General features: G+C 43.6%; 1 protein-coding gene across 3 annotated transcripts in view; it reads right to left on the reverse strand.

Moving 5' to 3' along the window:
* The window catches only part of hao1 (hydroxyacid oxidase (glycolate oxidase) 1), a 54,406-nt gene extending 35,509 nt beyond the window's left edge, over positions 1–18,897 (reverse strand). For all 3 annotated transcript variants that reach the window (XM_052012095.1, XM_052012094.1, XM_052012093.1), the window contains exons 1-2: positions 18,759–18,897; positions 14,199–14,350 (exon numbers count right to left, since the gene is read on the reverse strand). In XM_052012095.1, the coding sequence (XP_051868055.1) occupies positions 14,199–14,350; positions 18,759–18,895 (289 nt within the window). In that variant the 5' untranslated portion in view covers positions 18,896–18,897. The remainder of the gene's footprint in view (positions 1–14,198; positions 14,351–18,758) is intronic.
* Between the last annotated feature and the right edge of the window lie 297 nt (positions 18,898–19,194).

Genomic DNA, 19,194 nt, shown 5'->3' on the forward strand with positions numbered 1-19,194 from the left:
GTAGAAGCTGTCCTTAAGTCTGGTGGTATGTGCCTTCAGGCTCCTGTATCTTCTACCCGACGGAAGAGGAGAGAAGAGAGAATGTCCCGGGTGGGTGATGTCACAGCAATGTAAATTCTCCCTCTCTTTGGCTCAGAAAGACTTTGTGCCATAAAGGTTTAATACCCTGCAGTCATGGGTAAAGATATCATTTGTCCAATTTAAACATCCCTGATTGAATACCTGGTTCCCAAATAATGTGGGGCTCCATTACAGTGTAGTCCTTACCCAGAGTGTGCAGACCAGTTAGTATGTTAATTAGAAGGCCTCCCGCTAACTGGGCCACTGGAGAACCCAACAGAGAAGTTCTGCTTCATCCAACCAAAATGCTCCAGGCATTATCCTTCTTGAAGCTAAGAACCTCTTCTTTTTCCTTTGAGCGCCCTGATGGGCCTTTCCTCTGATGGTCAATGCCCCATTGGATGGTGAGCGTATGAACTCCCCATCCCCAGATTCCATCCCACCACCGTTTGCATGTAATCTGCACACCCGATGAAATGGTTTCATGACCACAGAAGGAGATCACGAAGGCCGACACACTTGACAATTTTGGTCTGATAGATTCTTTACTTTCAATTGCGAAAGTAGCGCACTTGCAATTCCAGTGCAATGCACCATCCATGTGGAAGAAAATCACTTCAATGTGTCCTCTTCCAAATCTGACTGAGGGCTCCTGTGCAGTTCTGATTCAAGTGTTGAAGGATTTCAGAGTCATTCTGGTTTTGAAGCAGAGGAAGCACTGATGCACTCCTACAATATGCCGTATGAGAGTGCCAAATAAGGATCCCAAAGTAACAGCAGATGTAAAAATGCAGCCACCTTCAGAGACTCCTTGCAACACTGCTTTGCATATCTAACTCATTCTTGCTCCATCTGCCTCTACAAAAATGTACAGACTTCTTTCTTCTAAGGGCTCTGTTTGGCGAGCAGCCTGCTATGGGCACAATAAAGAGAACTGCAACTGCGCCTCATAAGGTCCAGCATTAACAGGCAGAGGGTCTCTGGCAACGCTCACCCCTCTGGGAGTGCAAACTGCAAACTCTACAACCAACTTAGGGCTTTGAATTACTTCACCAAATGAGTGTTCTGCCTGAAAATCACATCAGGGCAATGTAGACACCTGCTAACAGCAGGGTAGTTCACAAAATTCAACCCCTGCCTGTCCTGGTTCTGAACAAACAGAGCAATTGAAAAGCAGTCCTATTTGCCCAAAAGTCAAGACCATGAGCAAGGTAGAATCTCCCTTTCCCTAAAGCCAAATGGACTCTTTGCACAAGCAAGTCATAAGATAAGATAAGATTATTAGTCACATGTACATCGAAACACACAGTGAAATGCATCTTTGTGTAGAGTGTTCTGGGGGCAGCCCGCAAGTGTCACCACACTTCCGGCGCTGACATAGCATGCCCACAACTTCCTCACCCGTATGTCTTTGGAATGTGGGAGGAAACTGGAGCACCCAGAGGAAACCCACGCAGACACGGGGAGAACATACAAACTCCTTACACACAGCGGCCGGAATTGAACCCCGGTCGCTGGCGCTGTAATAGTGTTACACTAATCGCTACACTACCGTGCCGCCTCCAGTGTGCATCTCCAGTCTGCCTGTTTTGCTCTTTCCATTGTTAGCCTGCTACTTGAACCCTTGAAGTGGCAGTCAGGGAGCACTTTGGCTCTAGTGACTATAATTCTATTAGTTTTAAGAGAGCGATGGAAAAGGATAGGACAGGTCCACAGGTTAGGGTCCTGGAACAGGAACAGGGCTAATTTTGGGGGAATTAGGCAGGATCACGTAAAGATTGATTGGGTGAGCCTGGTTGAAGGGAAAGGAATGACTAGCAAGTGGGAGGTTTTCAAGAGTGCGATATCAGGAGTCCGGGAGCAGCATGTTCCTGTTAGGGTGAAGGATAAACCCAGCAAGTTTAGGGAACCTTGGCTGATGAGAGGTATTGAGGCTCTGGTCATAAAGATGAAGGAAGCTTACATTGGGTTTAGGAGGTTTGGGCCAAGTGAATCCTTTAATGATTATAAAATGATTAAGAATACTCTTGAGAGGGTATTCAGGAGGGCGAAGGATGGTTATGAGATGGATCTGGCACGTAGAGTTAAGGAAAAGGTTCCATGAGGTTCTATAGCTATATTAAGAGTAAAAGGGTGGCGATGGAGAGAGTAGGTCCCCTTAGAGATCAGCTGGGCTACCTATGGCTCGAGCCACAGGAGTTGGGTGGGATTTTTAATGAATATTTCTACTCCGTGTTTACTGAGGAGAAAATCATGGTTGCTCAAGAGATAAGGGAAATAAGTGGCAATGTTTTGGAAGACTTTTTGCAGCCTTACGATACAGTAAGGTGGATAAACCCCCAGGGCCTGACCGAGTGCATCCTCGGATTTTATGGGAAGCTAAAGAAGAAATTGCGGAGGCCTTTGCGGAGATACTTGCTTCATCGTTAGCCACTGGTGAAGTTCACAAAGATTGGAAGAAGGCTAATGTTGTTCCACTGTATCAGAATGGTAGCAAGGACAAGCCAGGGAACTACAGGCCAGTCAGCCTGACATCAGTAGTGGGGAAGTTACTGGAGGGAATTCTGAGGGATAGGATCTACCAGCATTTGGATAGACAGGGTCTGATTAGGAGGAGTCAGCATGGCTTTGTGTGTGGAAAGTTGTGTTTGATGCACCTTTTAGAGTTTTTTGAAGAGGTAACCATAAAGGCAGATGAGTGTAGGGCAGTGGATGTTGTCTATTTGGATTTTAGTAAGGCCTTCGACAAGGTCCTGCATGGTAGGCTGGTCTGGAAGGTTAGGTCCCATGGAATCTGTGGAGAACTAGTTGGGTGGATTCAAAACGGGCTAGGAGGTAGGAAGCAGAGGATGGTGGTTGAAGGTTGTTTCTCAGAATGGAGGCCGATGACTAGTGGTGTGCTGCAGGGGTCAGGGTTGGGACCCTTGTTATTCGTGATTTATATAAATGATTTGGATGCAAAAGCACAAGGCTTGATCAGTAAATTTGCAGATGACATGAAATTAGGAGGTGTTGTTGATAGTGAAGAAGGTTATTGTAGATTACAGGGGGATCTTGATCAATTAGGGAAGTGGACCAAATGGATTTCAATACAGATAAGTGTGAGGTGATGCATTTTGGAAAGTCAAACCAGCGTAGGACTTATACTATGAATGGGAAGGCACTATGGGAGTGTAATGGAACAGAGGGACCTAGGAGTACAAGTGCATAGTTCACTGAAAGAGGCATCACAGGTACACAGGGTGGTGTAAAAGACGTTTCGCACGCTGGCCTTCATCAGTCAGGGCACTGAGTATAGGAGTTGGGACATTATGTTGCAGTTGTATAAGTCATTGGTGAGGCTGCACTTGGAGTACTGTGTACAGTTTTGCTCACCCTGTTATAGGAAAGACATGGTTGAACTGGAAAGAGTGTAGAAAAGATTTACGAGGACATTGCCAGGACTAGAAGGCCTGAGTTATAGGGAGAGGTTGGTCAGGCAAAGTCTTTATTCCTTGGAATGTAGGAGAATGAGGGACAACCTTATAGAAATGTTTAAAATTATGAGAGGCATAGACAAGGTGGATGGTAACAGTCTTTCGCCAGGGTAGGGGAGTCCAAAACTAGGGGGCATAGATTTAGGGTGAGGGGAAAGATTTAAAAGGGACCTGAGGGGCAACTTTTTCACGCAGAGGGTGGTGAGTATATGGAACAAGCTGCCAGAGGAAGTGGTTGAGGCAGGTACACCAGCATCATTTAAGAAGCACTTGGATAGGTACGTGGAGGGGCAGGGCTTAGAGGGATATGGGCCAAACATAGGAAATTGGGACTAGCTGGGTGGGCACCATGGTCGGCATGGACACATTGGGCCAAAGGGCCTGTATCCGTGCTGTATTGCTCTATGACTCTACTGATGCTTGCCACTAGCATGTAATCTTCAGGATCAGTATTGATGCCCTTTTCGTGTTGGTGTACTATGGTTCATCAGCCTCCAGTCATATCTAATGGATTTTCCACAAATTTCCTCCTTAGCACCATCAAACTTCAGACATGAAGTCCTTCAAATCAAACTCACTGAGCTCAAAATCAATTGCCCTGCTGGATGTACTACAAAAACAGGGAGCCAGATGAGTATTATTTGTGGCATAAAAATGCTTCTGAAAAATATTCCTTTGGTATTTTAATTATTTTACCTTTAATTTTGCAGCCAATTTAAGTCTTTAAAGGTTTAACTCCCTGGTGCACTATTTTGCTGTCACAATCTTGAATGAATGTTTTATTACCATGCTTAACATTTTCTGTGTGTTCATCCCTCAGGCCCTCTTTGCACTTCCAACACTTTAATCGGTTTTAGCAATTTCCTCCCTAGGGTTCTCTCTGTTCCCCCGCAGAGTTAATGTGATTTGTTTTTCTTTTTTATATTTTCCATTTTAAATGACCAATACAGCTACTGCAGAGAAAGCTTGCACTGGGACAGAATTCACTGTCAAAATAATGATGAGGCTAATAATGCTCATCCTTATTCAAGCACCAAGCAGACAGCAAATTCAGGAGATACAGTTGCAACAGTCCAGATGTCTGAGATTAGGTGCTTCTCGGTAAAGCAGGCTAAAGTGGTTCCTCACAGAAGGTAGTGAATCCCTGAAGGGCTAGATCATTGGGGAGAAAGTAGTTAAATTTTTGAAAGATCAGGGAATTGAGGGCAATGGGGAACCGGAACAGAAGAGGAGTTGAGGCCTGGGGTAGATCAGCCATGGTCATAATGAATGGTGGGGCAGGTTTGAGGGGTTGAGTTGATTGCTCCTGTCCCCATTTTGTAATGTTCTAAGTTCTCATGCTGCCATTCATATCAAGTTCCTGTGACGAGCTGTTAGATGAACAATGGTGGGATTGCTTCATTTCATTCTAAGATATGGCAAATACCAAAGCAACCTCTCTGGAACTGAAAATTAACCTTTGCAGGTATGAAGCTCCTTTCAGTCATTGGTGGAGAGGTTTTACATTTCCTTTTGACATAAAAAGGGACCATTCCACCCACCAAGTCAATGCTAGCTTGCAGAGCAATCCCATCATCCCATTGAAAACTAAAAGGTTTTAGTAGATGGTTTAGTAAGAGGTTATAGTAGACACACTTGCCATAATGTACCAAAATTCTCTGGACTCTAGGCAGGTCCCAGCAGATAGGAAGACAGCGAATGTCACACCACTGTTTGAAAAAGGATGTAGGTAACTATAAACCAGTTAGCTTAACGTCTGTAGTCTGGAAAATGCTTGAAACTATCATTGAGGAAGAAATAGCGAGACATCTGGATAGAAATGGTTCCATCAGGCAAATGCAGCATGGATTCAGGAAGGGCAGATCCTGTTTGACAAAATTATTGGAGTTCTTTGAGGATAGAATGAGTGCAGTGGAACCAGCAGAACAGGTGGATGTTGTATACTTGGATTTCCAGAAGGTGTTTGATAAGGTGCCGCATAAAGATAAGGATGCATGGAGTTGGGGGTAATGTATTAGCATAGATAGAGGATTGATTAACCAATAGAAGGCAGAGAGTTGGGATAAATAGGGGTTTCTCTGGTTGGCAATCAGTGGTGAGCAGGGTGCTGCAGGGGTCAGTGCTGGGCCCGCAACTATTCACAATATACATTAACAATTTGGAAGAGGGAACCAAATGTAGTGTGTCTAAGTTTGCTGATGACACTAAATTGAGTGGAAAAGCAAACTGTGCAGAGGATATGGAGAGTCTGCAGAGGGATATAGATAGGCTAAATGATTGGGCAAGGGTCTCGCAGATGGAATACAATGTTGGTAAATGCGAGGTCATCCACTTTGGAAGGAAAAATAGAAGATCAGATTATTATTTAAATGGTGAAAGATTGCAGCATGCTGTTGTGCAGAGTGACTTGGGAGTACTTGTGCATGAATCGCAAAAGGTTGGTTTGCAGGTGGAACAGGCTATCAAGAAGGCAAATTGAATGCTGGCCTTCATTGATAGAGGGATTGAATTTAAGAGCAGAGAGGTTACGCTGCAACTGTACAGGGTGCTGGTAAGGCTGCATCTGGAGTACTATGTGCAGTTCTGGTCTCCTTACTTGAGAAAAGATATACTACCTTTGGAGGCGGTGCAGAGGAGGTTGACCAGCTTGATTCCGGAGATGAGGGGGTTAGTCTATGAAGAGAAATTGAGTCATCTGGGACCATACTCAATGGAATTCAGAAGAATGAGAGAGGATCTTATAGAAACATATAAAATTATGAAAGGGATAGATAAGATAGAGGCAGGAAGATTGTTTCCACTGGTAGGTGAGACTAGAACTAGGGGACATAGCCTCAAGGTTCGGGGGAGTAGATTTCGGACAGAGATGAGGAAAAACTGCTTTTCCCAGAGAGTAGTGAATCTGTGGAATTCTCTGCCCAGGAAAGCAGTGGAGGTTACCTCATTAAATATATTCAAGACACATTTAGATAGATTTTTGCATAGTAGGGGAATTAAGGGTTGTGGGGAAAAGGCAGGTAGGTGCATCTGAGTCCACAGCCAGATCAACAATGATCTTATTGAATGGCAGAGCAGTCTCGACAGGCCAGATGGCCTACTCCTGCTCCTATTTCTTAAGTTCTAATGTAAAAACTCAGATGCTGGAAATCTAAAATCAAAAAACAGAAAATGTTGGAAATACTCAGCAGGTCAGACCACATCTGTGGGAAGAGAAACAGTTAACATTTCAAGTCGACAGTCCTTCAGCAGAACCACTCTGACTTTCCTCCCAAAGATGCGCCCTGACCTGCTGAGTGTTTCCAGCATTTTCTGTTTTTATTATACCATCAATCCCATTCCTTATGCCCTTACAATCTATTCTCTTTCACCTGCCCAATCACCCCTCCTCCCCATTAATTCTCCTATAACCCACTTAATTTATCGGATCTAATTACTCAAACAAACAGCATGCCTTTGGGATGAGGGAGGAAAGCAAAGTAACCCGGAGAAACCCATGTGGTCACAGGGAAAGCTTGGAAACTCCATACGGACAACACCAGAGGTCAGGATTGAACCTGGGTTCTGGAGCTGTGAGGCAGCATCACTGTGCCCCCACCAGGAGGGAACTGCAACTGAAGGCATGGTTAACAATGGTGGGGTGATAAAACTCAGGGATGGTCATGGTGTCAGAACTCGAGAAGTGCAGGTATGTGTGAGATTATAGGCTGGGAAAGATCACAGAGATTTGGAGGAGTGAGGCCATTGAGGGATTGGAAAACAGGGACAAGAAATGTAGAACTGAGGAGGTGCAAATAAAGAGGATGTCATTCAGAAAGCTCAGGATGATGGGGTAATGGGGCTTCCTGTAAGTTAGGACGTTGACACCAGAAACCTGAATAACCTCAAGCTGATAAAGAGTAAAACAAGAGAGGACCGGCTTGATGGAATAGAAGTAAAAAGGCATAGATAAGGATTTCAGCAGCAGATGAGGAGTGCCAAGAACAGAGCCAACAATGCATGGGTAGGCTCAGAGACAGGTCAGTAAAAGAAAATCAACAATTGCCGATGCTGGAAATAAAAACAGAAAGTGTTGCAGAAACGTCACTCAGCATCTGTGGAAAGACAAACAGTTAACATTTCTCCATTTAACGGCTACATCATTTCACCCTATATTTGAAATTCTCTTTGTTCCACCCATTGGCCTCCCCCACTTTCTCTGCTACTTAGACTATCTTACTTTCTCTCTTTCTCAGTTCTGATAAAGGGTACCGGATCTGAAACGTTAACTGTTTCTCTTTCCACAGATGCTGTCTGACCTGTTGAGGTTTTTCCAGGATTTTTTGCTTTTATTTCAGAGATGCCTACCACTCTGACCATTCCCTAGTCTACCTAATGCCTTCTAGGAGAAGATACAGGAGACTGAGAGCCCAGATGACCAGACTCAAGAACAGTTTCTTCCCCACTGCAATCAGACCTCAGAACCAATCACCTCCTTCACATTCGCTTCCCAGTGCATTTCATTTTGCACAACTTCAGTTGCACTGCTATACTTTGCACCATTCTGTTGTTTTTGCGCTAATCGCTGTACTTATTGTTGTATTCATTACTACCAAGTATACTGTTTAGTCTGTGAGCTTCATGTGAGCAAAGAATTTCATCGCACCCCAGTGTATGTGACAAAAAAAACTAATCTGAATCTGATACAGCGCTAAGGTTGCAAATAGTTTGGTTCTATTTCTGACATTTATTGGGGAGCGGGTCTGAGTTGGTGGCTTGGGTCTGGCATTTGTGACAGGAATCAAGATCAAGATAGCTTTATTAGTCACATGTACCTCGAAACACACAGTGAAATTCATCTTTTGTGTAGTGTGTTCTAGGTGCAGCCCGCAAGTGTCGCCACGCTTCCGGCGCCAACATAGCATGCCCACAACTTCCTAACCCGTACGTCTTTGGAATGTGGGAGGAAACCAGACCACCCGGAGGAAACCCATGCAGACACAGGGAGAACGTACAAACTCCTACAGACAGTGGCCGCTACGTTTAAGAGGCATTTTGACAGACACTTAAATGGGAAAGGCAATAGAACAACAAGAAAACCACAAGGAGATAAAACCGGAGAGATCACCCAGAATCCACCAAGGGAATGGAAAGACTGCACCGTTGACCCTGTAAAGTTCTCCTTCGCAACAGCTGGGGGTTTGTGCCAGAGTTGGGAGAGCTGTCTCACAGGCTAGTCAAGCAGCAGGCTACACCGAGGCTCCTCAGATGGCACCTTCCAAGCCCACCACCTCTGCCAGCCAGAGGGACAAGGGGCAGCAGGTGCAGGGGGACACCACCCTTCGGGAAGTTGCCCTCCCAAGCCACACCCCATCCTGACTGGGAAACATATCGCCGTTCCTTCACCATCGCTGGGTCTAAACCCTGGGACTCCCTCCCCAACCACACCGTGGGGACACCACACCCCAAGGGCTGAAGCGGTTAGCCAATTTGGAAGTCAACTGGTCAGGAACCAAGGAGGATGGCTTCAATCTTCCCAACATTTAATCAAAGCAAGTTTTGGTTCATTCGGTTTTGTACGTCAAAAGTCACAGTGAGAGATGGAAAGAGCAAATAGTAAGGTAGAGCCAGGTGTCATTAGTGGACACTGGAAACCGACACTGTGTTTAGCTGAAGATAATTCTCAACCTAACATTTAACATTTAAAAGCCGTAGAGGTCTCCCTCCCTGTCTGTATAGCCTCCCTTAGTCCTACCCTAGCCCTTCTCCTCCCTCCAACTCTGGCCTTCTGTGCATTCCTCTCATTGTCCCATCATTGTACCTTCAGTAGCCTCAGTGACAAGCAATGAGTTTTCCTTTCTAAACCTTTCACTTACCCGCCTCTCATTCCTCTATCAAAAGCGATTTAACAGCAGCTTTGGTCATTTGAATTTGAAAAGAATTTGAACCTTTTAGAGTTTTCTGAAGAGGTAACCAAAAAGGTAGATGAGGGAGGGGTTGTAGATGTTGTCTACTTGGACTTTAGCAAGGCCTTCTACAAGGTCCCGTAGGGTAGGCTGGTCTGGAAGGTTAGGTCCCACAGAATCCAGGGAGAACTAGTTGGGTGGATTCAAAACTGGCTTGGAGATAGGAAGGTGGAGGTTGAAGGTTGTTTCTCAGAATGGAGGCTGGTGACTAGTGGTGTGCCGTGGGGTTGATGTTGGGCCCTTGTAATTCATTATTTATATAAATGATTTGGATGTGAATGCACAAGGCTTGATCAGTAAGTTTGCAGATGACGCAACATTAGGAGGTGTTGTTAATAGTGAAGAAGGTTATCGTAGATTACAGAGGGATCTTGATCAGTTAGGGAAGTGGGCTGAAGAGTGGCAAATGGATTTCAACTTAAATAAGTGTGATGTACCTCATTTTGGAAAGTCAAACCAGCGTAGCACTTATACTATGAATGGTAGGGGACTGGGGAGTGTAATGGAACAGAGAGACCAAAGAGTACAAGTGCATAGTTCATTGAAAGTGGCGCCACAGGTAGACAGGGTGGTGAAAAGTGCACTTAGCACGCTGGCCTTCATCAGTCAGGTCACTGAGTATAGAAGTTGGGACATTCTATTGCAGTTGTACAAGTCGTTGGTGAGGCCACACTTGGAGTACTGTGTACAGTTTTAGTCACCCTTTTATGGGAATGACATGGTCAAACTGGAAAGAGTGCAGAAAAGATTTACAAGGATGTTGCCAGGACTAGAGGACCTGAGTTACAGGGAGATATTGGCCAGGCTAGGTCTTCATTCCTTGGAGTATAGGAGAATGAGGGGCAACCCGATAGAAATGTATAAAATTATGAGAGGCATAGATAAGGTGGATGGTAACAGTCCTTTCCCCAGGGTAGGGGAGTCTAAAACTAGGGGACATAGGTTTAGGGTGAGAGGGGAAATATTTAACAGGGACCTGAGAGGCAATTTTTTCACACAGAGGGTGATGAGTATATGGAACAAGTTGCCAGAGGAAGTGGTTGAGGCAGGTACAATAGTGTTACTTAAAAGACTATTGGAGAGGTATGTAGAGGGGTGGGGCTTAGAGGGTTATGGGCTGAACGAAGGAAATTGGGACTAACTGGGTGGGCACTATACTAGGCATGGACTCATTGGGCCGAAGGGCCTGTATCCATGCTATATTGTTCTATGACTCTAAAATGCTTATTTGCACAGATTACACAGAGAAACACACTCTCTCTATTTACTACTGTAAAACAGAGCCATGTTGGGAAGGAAGATCCCAAACTTATACTCAGTCTGGTCTCGTTTTGTGACAATTAGTAATTAGTGAAAGACTTACAATTGCCCATTGACATTGTTAAATTTAATGGAGACACAATTGCAGATACAGGGTCTCAACCCAAATCACCTATAATTCCTTCCCCTCCACACCACCACCCCCCCCCCTCCACCCCCCGACAGATGCTGCTTGACCTGCTGAACTCTTCCGGCAGTTTGTTTTATGTGGTCAGCTTTTATACGGCAGTTTGCTGTCAGCTAAATACCCCAGAGATCATGCCAATATCTACAGAGTCTCTGGGATCTGTGTGAATACATTGAATATCTTCATATTCAATCAGATTGAATGATTGTTAAATCAGCAGAGTAATATCTGAATCATGAATTCAAGCCAAGTGAAGTGCAGAAAACAAAATAAAGGGGGCAGGTGAGAGGAAGGTGCTGGTGGGGGGGGACAGGGGGAAGAGCTTAACAGAGAAGTGTGAAGGACAGAAAGAAAAAAAGTTCAATAATTGACATATTTTTTAATTCTCCAATAATAATTTTGACCTTATGGAATAAGAAATCACACTTGTAAAAGTTAATTTACAGAGAAATATTGGCAATAATGAAGTCTTGCTGTGTTGTTTATAGTCAAGACCAGAATCATCTCCTGTCCAGTTGTTGCTATTAGGTAATTCCATCCTGATGCCCCACCTCATCCCCTCTACTTTCCCCTTCATCACCTGGTTTTCTGTCGGTGTTTGACTCCTGGTCATAATTCCAAGTCTCTCCCTTGTGCACAGCATCACTGTGGTGAAAATCAATCCCGCCAGATTTTACCAATAGGTTTCAGGGTAGGCATGCTCCCTGGAATTTTAACTCATGAAATGATACAGGAGGATATAGCCTCCAATTACGACTGACACACAAGCATTTCCATAAGTTTAACATAAAGTACAATAGCCATGGAGTGTTAGCACAAATCACACGCAAGGAGGTAGGTTTCTACTGTGGGCACCATGTGTTTGAAATTGTGCTCATTTTAAGGAATAAATTTTGCTCAAGGTCCTGCTCATTCATTTGTAAATTATCGAAGAAAAAAAATCTGCTTTGAATCAAGAAAGCTGGGCAGTGTTTTTGAACATAAATTTTTAAGATTAAAAATAAACCTTTAGTCTCTTTAAGATTAACACTGTAGAATAAGTGCAAAGGAAAATGGGTAATAAACAATTTAAAGTGTTAAAGCACCCGTGAATAACTGTTTAAATCAAAAATGACTCTAAAATAACAATAAAGAAAAATTGCTTGTATTGTAGTAATTAGTTTTTTAGCAAATCAAGAATATTGTAATATTGAAACACTATTAAAGAGCTGTCTATTGGTATCCTTGTATTTAAAATAACTAATTTGTTTTTCTTAGGAGGAATCATTGGGCAAGATGGAGTTTAGAAGAGTAAAGGATGAATTAATTGAAACATGTAGGATTCAGAGCAGAAAACCATGATCATGCTGGAGGAACTCAGCAGGTCAGGCAGCATCTGTGGAGAAAAGCAAGCGGTCAACGTTTGGGGTCAGGACCCTTCCTCAGGACTGAAGATAGGAAAAGGGGAAGCCCAATTTATAGGAGGGAAAAGCAGAGCAGTGATAGGTGGACACAAGAGGGGACACAGAGTGAGCACAAGGTGGTGGTAGGTAGATGCAGGTAAGAGATAGTGATAGACAGGTGCAGGGGAGGAGAGGAGAGCAGATCCATGGGGGGATGGGTCAAAGGTAAGGAGGAAAAACAGGGGGTAGAAACAAAAGAGATAGACTAGGAAAGGGAAGGAGAGGCATGGTTTTGTGTGTGTGTGTGGGGGGGGGGGTGACGTGGGGGTGGTGGTTGTTTGAAGGGATTACTTAAAGTGGGAGAATTCAATGTTCATGTCATTAGGCTGCAAAGTACCAAGATGGAAAATGAGGTGCTGTTCCTCCAGTTTGTGCTTGGAATTCTCCTGGGAGTGGAGGAGGCTGAGCACTGACATATCTGTGATGGAGGGGGAGGGGGAATTGAAGTGACTGGCAACGGGAAGATGCAGATCCCAGTTACGGACAGAGTGCAGGTGTTCTGCAAAACGGTCACCTAGTCTGCATTTGGTCTCACCAATGTAGAGGAGGCCACACTTGGAGCTCCGAATGCAGTAGATGATATTAAGGAAGGTGCAGGTAAATCTCTTTCTCACCTAGAAGGATTGTTTGGGTCTCTGTATGGAGGTGATGTAGGGGCAGGTGTTGCACCTATGGCAGGGGCAGTGGCAAGTCCCCAGGGTGGGAGCGGGATGGGTGGGGAGGCGGGAGTGAACCAGGAGTCATGGAGAGAGCAGGGCGGTCCCTGCGAAAAGCAGAAAGGTGTGGGGAGTAGAAGATATGCTTGGTGGTGGGGTCCCATTGGAGATAGCAGAAAATTATGTATTGGATACGTAGGCTGATAGGATGAAATGTGAGGGCAAGGGGGACCCTATCCCTGTTGGGTCTGGGAGAGGTGAGGGTGAGAGCAGAGGTGCGGGAAATGGCAAAGATCCGGGTGCAAGCTCTCTTAACCACAATAGGGGGGAAGCCCAGTAGGGGGGAAGCCATGATTAGTAAAGAAGTTGGACATCTTGGATGTCCCAGAGTGGAAAGCCTCATCATGGGAGCAGATGTGACGGAGGTGGAGAAATTGAGAAAAAGGGATAGCGTTCTTGCATGAGACAGGGTGGAAGAGCTGTAATCGAGGTATCTGTGGGCATCAGTGGATTTGTAGAAGATGTCATCTGCAGTCCTTTGTTTTTCTCTCTCTAGGATTCAAGCAGGTTGGCAGTCAAGATATGGAGAGGATGCTTCCTCATGAGGGAAATTGGAACTGGAGGCATAATTTCAGGAAAAAAAGGCTCACCGCTTTAAGGCAGAAATCAAGAGTAATTTCTTAGAGTTGAGGACTTTTTTGAATTTTCTACTCTAGAGAGCTCTGGAGGTTGTGCCATTGAATATAAGTTAAGGCCAAGGTTTTTGAATTATAGGAGATTCAAGGGACATGGGGAGCAGGTAGGAAAATGGAGCTGAGGCCAGGATCACGTTGACCATGGTTATATTGAAAGTGCAAAAGGCCATATGAATTATTCCTCCTCCTATTCTTTTAAAATTCTTAACGGCCTGCTCAAAAGCCCACAAATGGGCATGTTCAGTGAAAACTCACCAAGGAATTTCAAGTTGTGCACTTGAAATTCCTTTATCTTCCAAGCTAGTTTGCTCACATCCAAGTGAATTGCACTTCAGTGCAACCTTGAAGAAACTCCAAGTCACTAACTTCAGATATTTCAATCAGATTGTTGAAAATCAAGGAAAGAGTTGGTTATGTATTTCAATGTAAATTGTGGTAAGTAGCTACAAAAATGAATGTATTGGGAGCAACATCAATTACCTTTTACTGTTGCCACTTCTCCTTCTGGATGTGCCATCCGTTGCATAGCAGTAGCAGAAACACAAATGGGCATGCTAATTCTTTGCCCCAAGATAGTTACAGATAAATCCATGTGTGACACATCCCTAAGCACACGTGGGCAGAGTTGCCATCTAAAAAAGCAGACAGGTGGGTTAAAACTGCTCTCTGCTCTCCGATGTACTTACCAGCAGCACCAGGGGATGGGAAGAATCAGCCCAAATCTCAATTCCCCAGAGTAAAGTTGTCAGTGAGTAACGGCCTCAGCATTGAGGGACGATCTTGTGGGAATAAATGCAATGTAAAAAATAAAAAAAGACAACATGGCTGAATGAGGAGAGTTGTTTTTGCCAATATATAATAATCCTTTATAAATTTGGCCTTTTGTCTAATTAGGTTTCATTCAAGCCTACCTTATCAGGCTGTCATACACAGTTGATTCAGTGTTTTAATTGTTCTTTAGTGATGGCGTGGTAATGTACCAATGAGGACGAATGCTGCAGAGCCTGTGTGTAATTGTTACAGGGACATAGGCATGTCAGCCAAAGCACAAAGCAATCAAGTCAACCTTAGCAGCAACGGTTGCAAATTTTAGTGTGACGCTTTTCCCACCCCCCTGTCCCTTTCTTTTCAAATGGGGAGTTCCTCCTGCTCTTCCTCCAGGTGTAAACCTCTGGATAGTGAGGTTCTCCAACATTCATGACACTACCACAACACATGAGATTCTATAGCTGACCAGTCTAACCTACCTAAAACCATGCAAGGAGTGTAAACATGTGTTTGATGAACATCCTGGTGATCCTAAGGCTCTGGATGTAACTCATTTATGCAGAGGTGATTTAATCCTAACATTATTTGACATAAGTAGCAGTAGGATAATAGAAATATGTGATAATTAATTACTAGTAGAGTAATAGGTGAAATAATTAATAATGATAATGATAAATAATGTGAGAAATGGGTTGGTTGCTGTGTGGTGAAGGCAGTGAAACAACTACCTGGAAACCAGGCTCACAGCCACATGATTCTCCAAGGATCACTGCTGACCAACAACCTATTCATGCAAAGAATTTATTTCCTGTTAACAAATGCTGCTGACTGTTTTTCTGGTGTCTTGATGTTTACATGTTTGCATTCAATGACCCCTTGCACACAAGGGAAGTCAGCCACTTCAGTGAACCCCTGATTCCTTTCTCTCTGGTGGATTATGCCAGAGAGGAACAGCACGCTGCTGGTCCGATGGGCAATGTTGATGCTGGCAAAGAGGACTTAATAACTTCCAGCAGCAGCTGTGTGATGTGAGCGAGCATTTGAGTAAAGATCAGCGAAGCTAAACATGGCCAAACTGTAGCAAACCTCTGATCGCATCTATAAATCAATACAAAGACTAGATATCTATCTGCTGATGCATTAACGTAGCAGAATGCACATTGGTTCCTGAGCACTGTTAAACTAGTGGACTTTGGTTCATCAATTTCATGAGACATTAGAGAGAGTAAACAGTCACAGGCAGGTAGAGTTATGAACCCTGCTCTCCACTGGAGCTCCATAATTGGAAAGTAATCTCAATCTCTCATCGGCAGCACCGGTCCCTGGCACAAGGGCGTTAGAGTCATAGAATTACACAGCACAGAAATAGGCCCCTCAGCCGAACTTGTCCATGCTGACCAAGGTGTCTTTCTGAGTTAGTTCCATTTGTCTGCATTTCCTATTCATAAACCTGTCCAAATGTCTTTTAAATGTTTTAATTGTACCCACCTCTACCACTTCCTCTGGCAGCTCTTTCCACATACCCATCACTCTCTGCATTAAAAGCTTGCACCTCAGGTCTCCTTTAAATCATTCCCCTCTATCTTGCATTGAAGGCTTTAATTATGCTCTTTCATCCAGGAGGAGGAGTAGAAGGGTGAACTGATGTGAATTAGTTCTAAAAGAAGGCAGTAATAAGTAATAAAGGGTATTAATATGGCAGTATAAAGTAATAAGGGGTATTAGTAAGGCAGTAAAAAGTAATAAGGGATATTAGTAAGGCAGTGATAAGTGATAAGGGGTATTAATATGGCAGTAAAAAGTAATAAGGGATATTAGTAAGGCAGTGATAAGTGATAAGGGGTATTAATATGGCAGTAAAAAGTAATAAGGGGTATTATTGAGGCAGTAAAAAGTAATAAGGGATATTAGTAAGGCAGTGATAAGTGATAAGGGGTATTAATATGGCAGTAAAAAGTAATAAGGGATATTAGTAAGGCAGTAAAAAGTAATAAGGGATATTAGTAAGGCAGTGATAAGTGATAAGGGGTATTAATATGGCAGTAAAAAGTAATAAGGGGTATTAGTAAGGCAGTAAAAATTAATAAGGGATATTAGTAAGGCAGTGATAAGTGATAAGGGGTATTAATATGGCAGTAAAAAGTAATAAGGGGTATTAGTAAGGCAGTGATAAGTGATAAGGGGTATTAATATGGCAGTAAAAAGTAATAAGGGGTATTAGTAAGGCAGTAAAAAGTAATAAGGGATATTAGTAAGGCAGTAATAAGTGATAAGGGGTATTAATATGGCAGTAAAAAGTAATAAGGGATATTAGTAAGGCAGTGATAAGGGGTATTAATATGGCAGTAAAAAGTAATAAGGGATATTAGTAAGGCAGTGATAAGTGATAAGGGGTATTAATATGGCAGTAAAAAGTAATAAAGGGTATTAGTAAGGCAGTGATAAGTGATAAGGGGTATTAATATGGCAGTAAAAAGTAATAAAGGGTATTAGTAAGGCAGTGATAAGTAATAAAGAAAAAGGGATAGAAATATGACTTTGGTCACAAGCACTAATTGGGTTGCCCTTGCGCTCTCCTTTTCCCCATCAATATTGGGGGTGAGGGGGGCAGGGAATAGAACAGCACTCTGGTGTTTGATGGTAGCAATCAAAGTTATTTCCTCCCACAAAAATTCTGCCAGGGCGACAGCATTCAAGACTCACTGGATCGGAAAAAGCCCGAGCCAAGCAAGAAGACAAGATAACAACACAAGAGCAGAGCAATGTGAGAGGTAAAGCTGAGCCATCAGGACTGGCGGCAGTTCAGCTAATGGAAGAACAGCCTTTGTGAAGCTCAGCGTCTGAGATGTGTTAGCAAAACGAAATAACAGGAAATGAAAGGAATATTGAAAAAGGGAAGAATGGTGTTATGCTGGGCTGTATAAACCGCTCAGCTGATTGTCATGAACAGTTATTTATTCTCCATTAAATACACAAGGTCCAAAACATTGTGAGCTGCACGTTCAAGGCCTTTCCTTCATGAGGTTAAGTTCAGGGGCTGGGAGGGAAGAGGTGACCAGGACTGGAGAGGTCTGGGGGTCAGGGATCAAGAGAGGGTGAAGCGTGGGAAGTCTAACCAAGGAACAGTGAGGGAGGGGTAGGTTTAATCGTTAGGGGGATGGGATGTGGTGTGGATGGTCTTGGTTGAGGGATTAAGAGGAAGCCTTGTTAGTTATGTGAGGTAGGCTTGTTTGTCTGGAAAAAGTGCAGGATCACTAGTTGGGGGTGAAATTGTTGGTCAAGGTGTGTTATTGATCAGGGGTGTTGCAACTGAAGACCAAGGGAGGGAGGTCAGCGGTCAGGTGGGTCAGTGGTTTGGAAAGGCTACAATTGGTTGTCAGCAGATGGAGAGGCAAGTCAATCAAGTCATGTTTGGAAGCAACATGGGTGGACATTCTTTGGTGAGGCAGATGGCATTAGGATCCCAATTAAGTACTTAGGTTAAGATGGAACTCCTCAAGTTGCATTCCCAGTGCAAGTTTGGGTTCACTCATATAGGGTCCTTTAAATCCCATAGAAGCAGACTTCAAGGTGTGGGCCACATGCGTTTGAAAACTGTGGAGGTATCTGCCAGATGTGCATTGCTCACCGCCGGGCCCCCATTGCACAAGGCTGGATTCCTTCCTGTGTTGAAGCATCGGAGACACAGAAGATCCAAAGTAAAAATCACATACTTTGTGCGAGTTGCATGAAGTTCCTGACCATTTCCATTGAAATGGATAGTGCAGCATTCAAAACCACGCACTGTGCAGTCCAACGTCTGGACCCAGGTCTCTCTGTTTTACCATCTCCTAGCAAGTTCAAATTATGGGAATCAAAACTGCATGCTAAGACCAAACCTGTAAACTGGTGCAAATAACCCAGGGCCTGAATTTTCCTTCTCATCCAATGGATTCCTTAATAGCTTCACATAAAATCCATCTATACTCAATTTTGGCACAGCATTAAGCTACCTACAATAGTCTGTGCTCAAGTTAAGAAGGCAGACTGAGTAAAATCATTCATAAGTAGCACTTTAACGCAAGTAGTAATCTTTAGCCAAATGAGCTTCATGAAATGATTTGCAGAATTACTATCAGAATACAAAATGCAAATAAATGCACTGATCCAATGTTTCCTGATGTTCGCAACTTCAGAAAATTGTTATAGATTTAACAGACCAATATTTTTCCAAATACAGTGAAAACCATCCTTTGTGATTCAATGCTGTCTATTTTCCTACTTCAAAAGTACCTGGAGAAAGCAGCCACATTGTCCTTTAAGGTCTGTTGTTCATCTGCTCCTGAAGAGTAATAATCATAGACTGCTTTGGGTAGAATGTCTTTTGCATGTTTTTCAAAATCATGAATGCACACTGGATTGCTGGACATGATTTCTACTTTGACTTGTGCAGGAGTCAAAGGCAGTCAGTCAGTAACGACATGGCATTGCACTTTGTTTATCCATGTGGTTAACATTTAACTCTCAGGATGACAGTGGGTTTACCGTGGCAATCGATGTGCAAACGAGATTTATACAGGGGCAATTAGAAAACCAGCAAAACCTCACATTCTGCCACACAGTGGATAGTACGGAAATAACACTCTATTTCAGTACGTGGTGGTGGACTTTATACTCAGCTGCACATGTTGCAAAGCCACAGGATAATCAAGACAGTAGGCTTTTGGCA

The sequence above is a fragment of the Pristis pectinata genome, chromosome 3 (genome assembly GCF_009764475.1).
Source record: "Pristis pectinata isolate sPriPec2 chromosome 3, sPriPec2.1.pri, whole genome shotgun sequence".
In the NCBI taxonomy this organism is placed as follows: Eukaryota; Metazoa; Chordata; class Chondrichthyes; order Rhinopristiformes; family Pristidae; genus Pristis; species Pristis pectinata.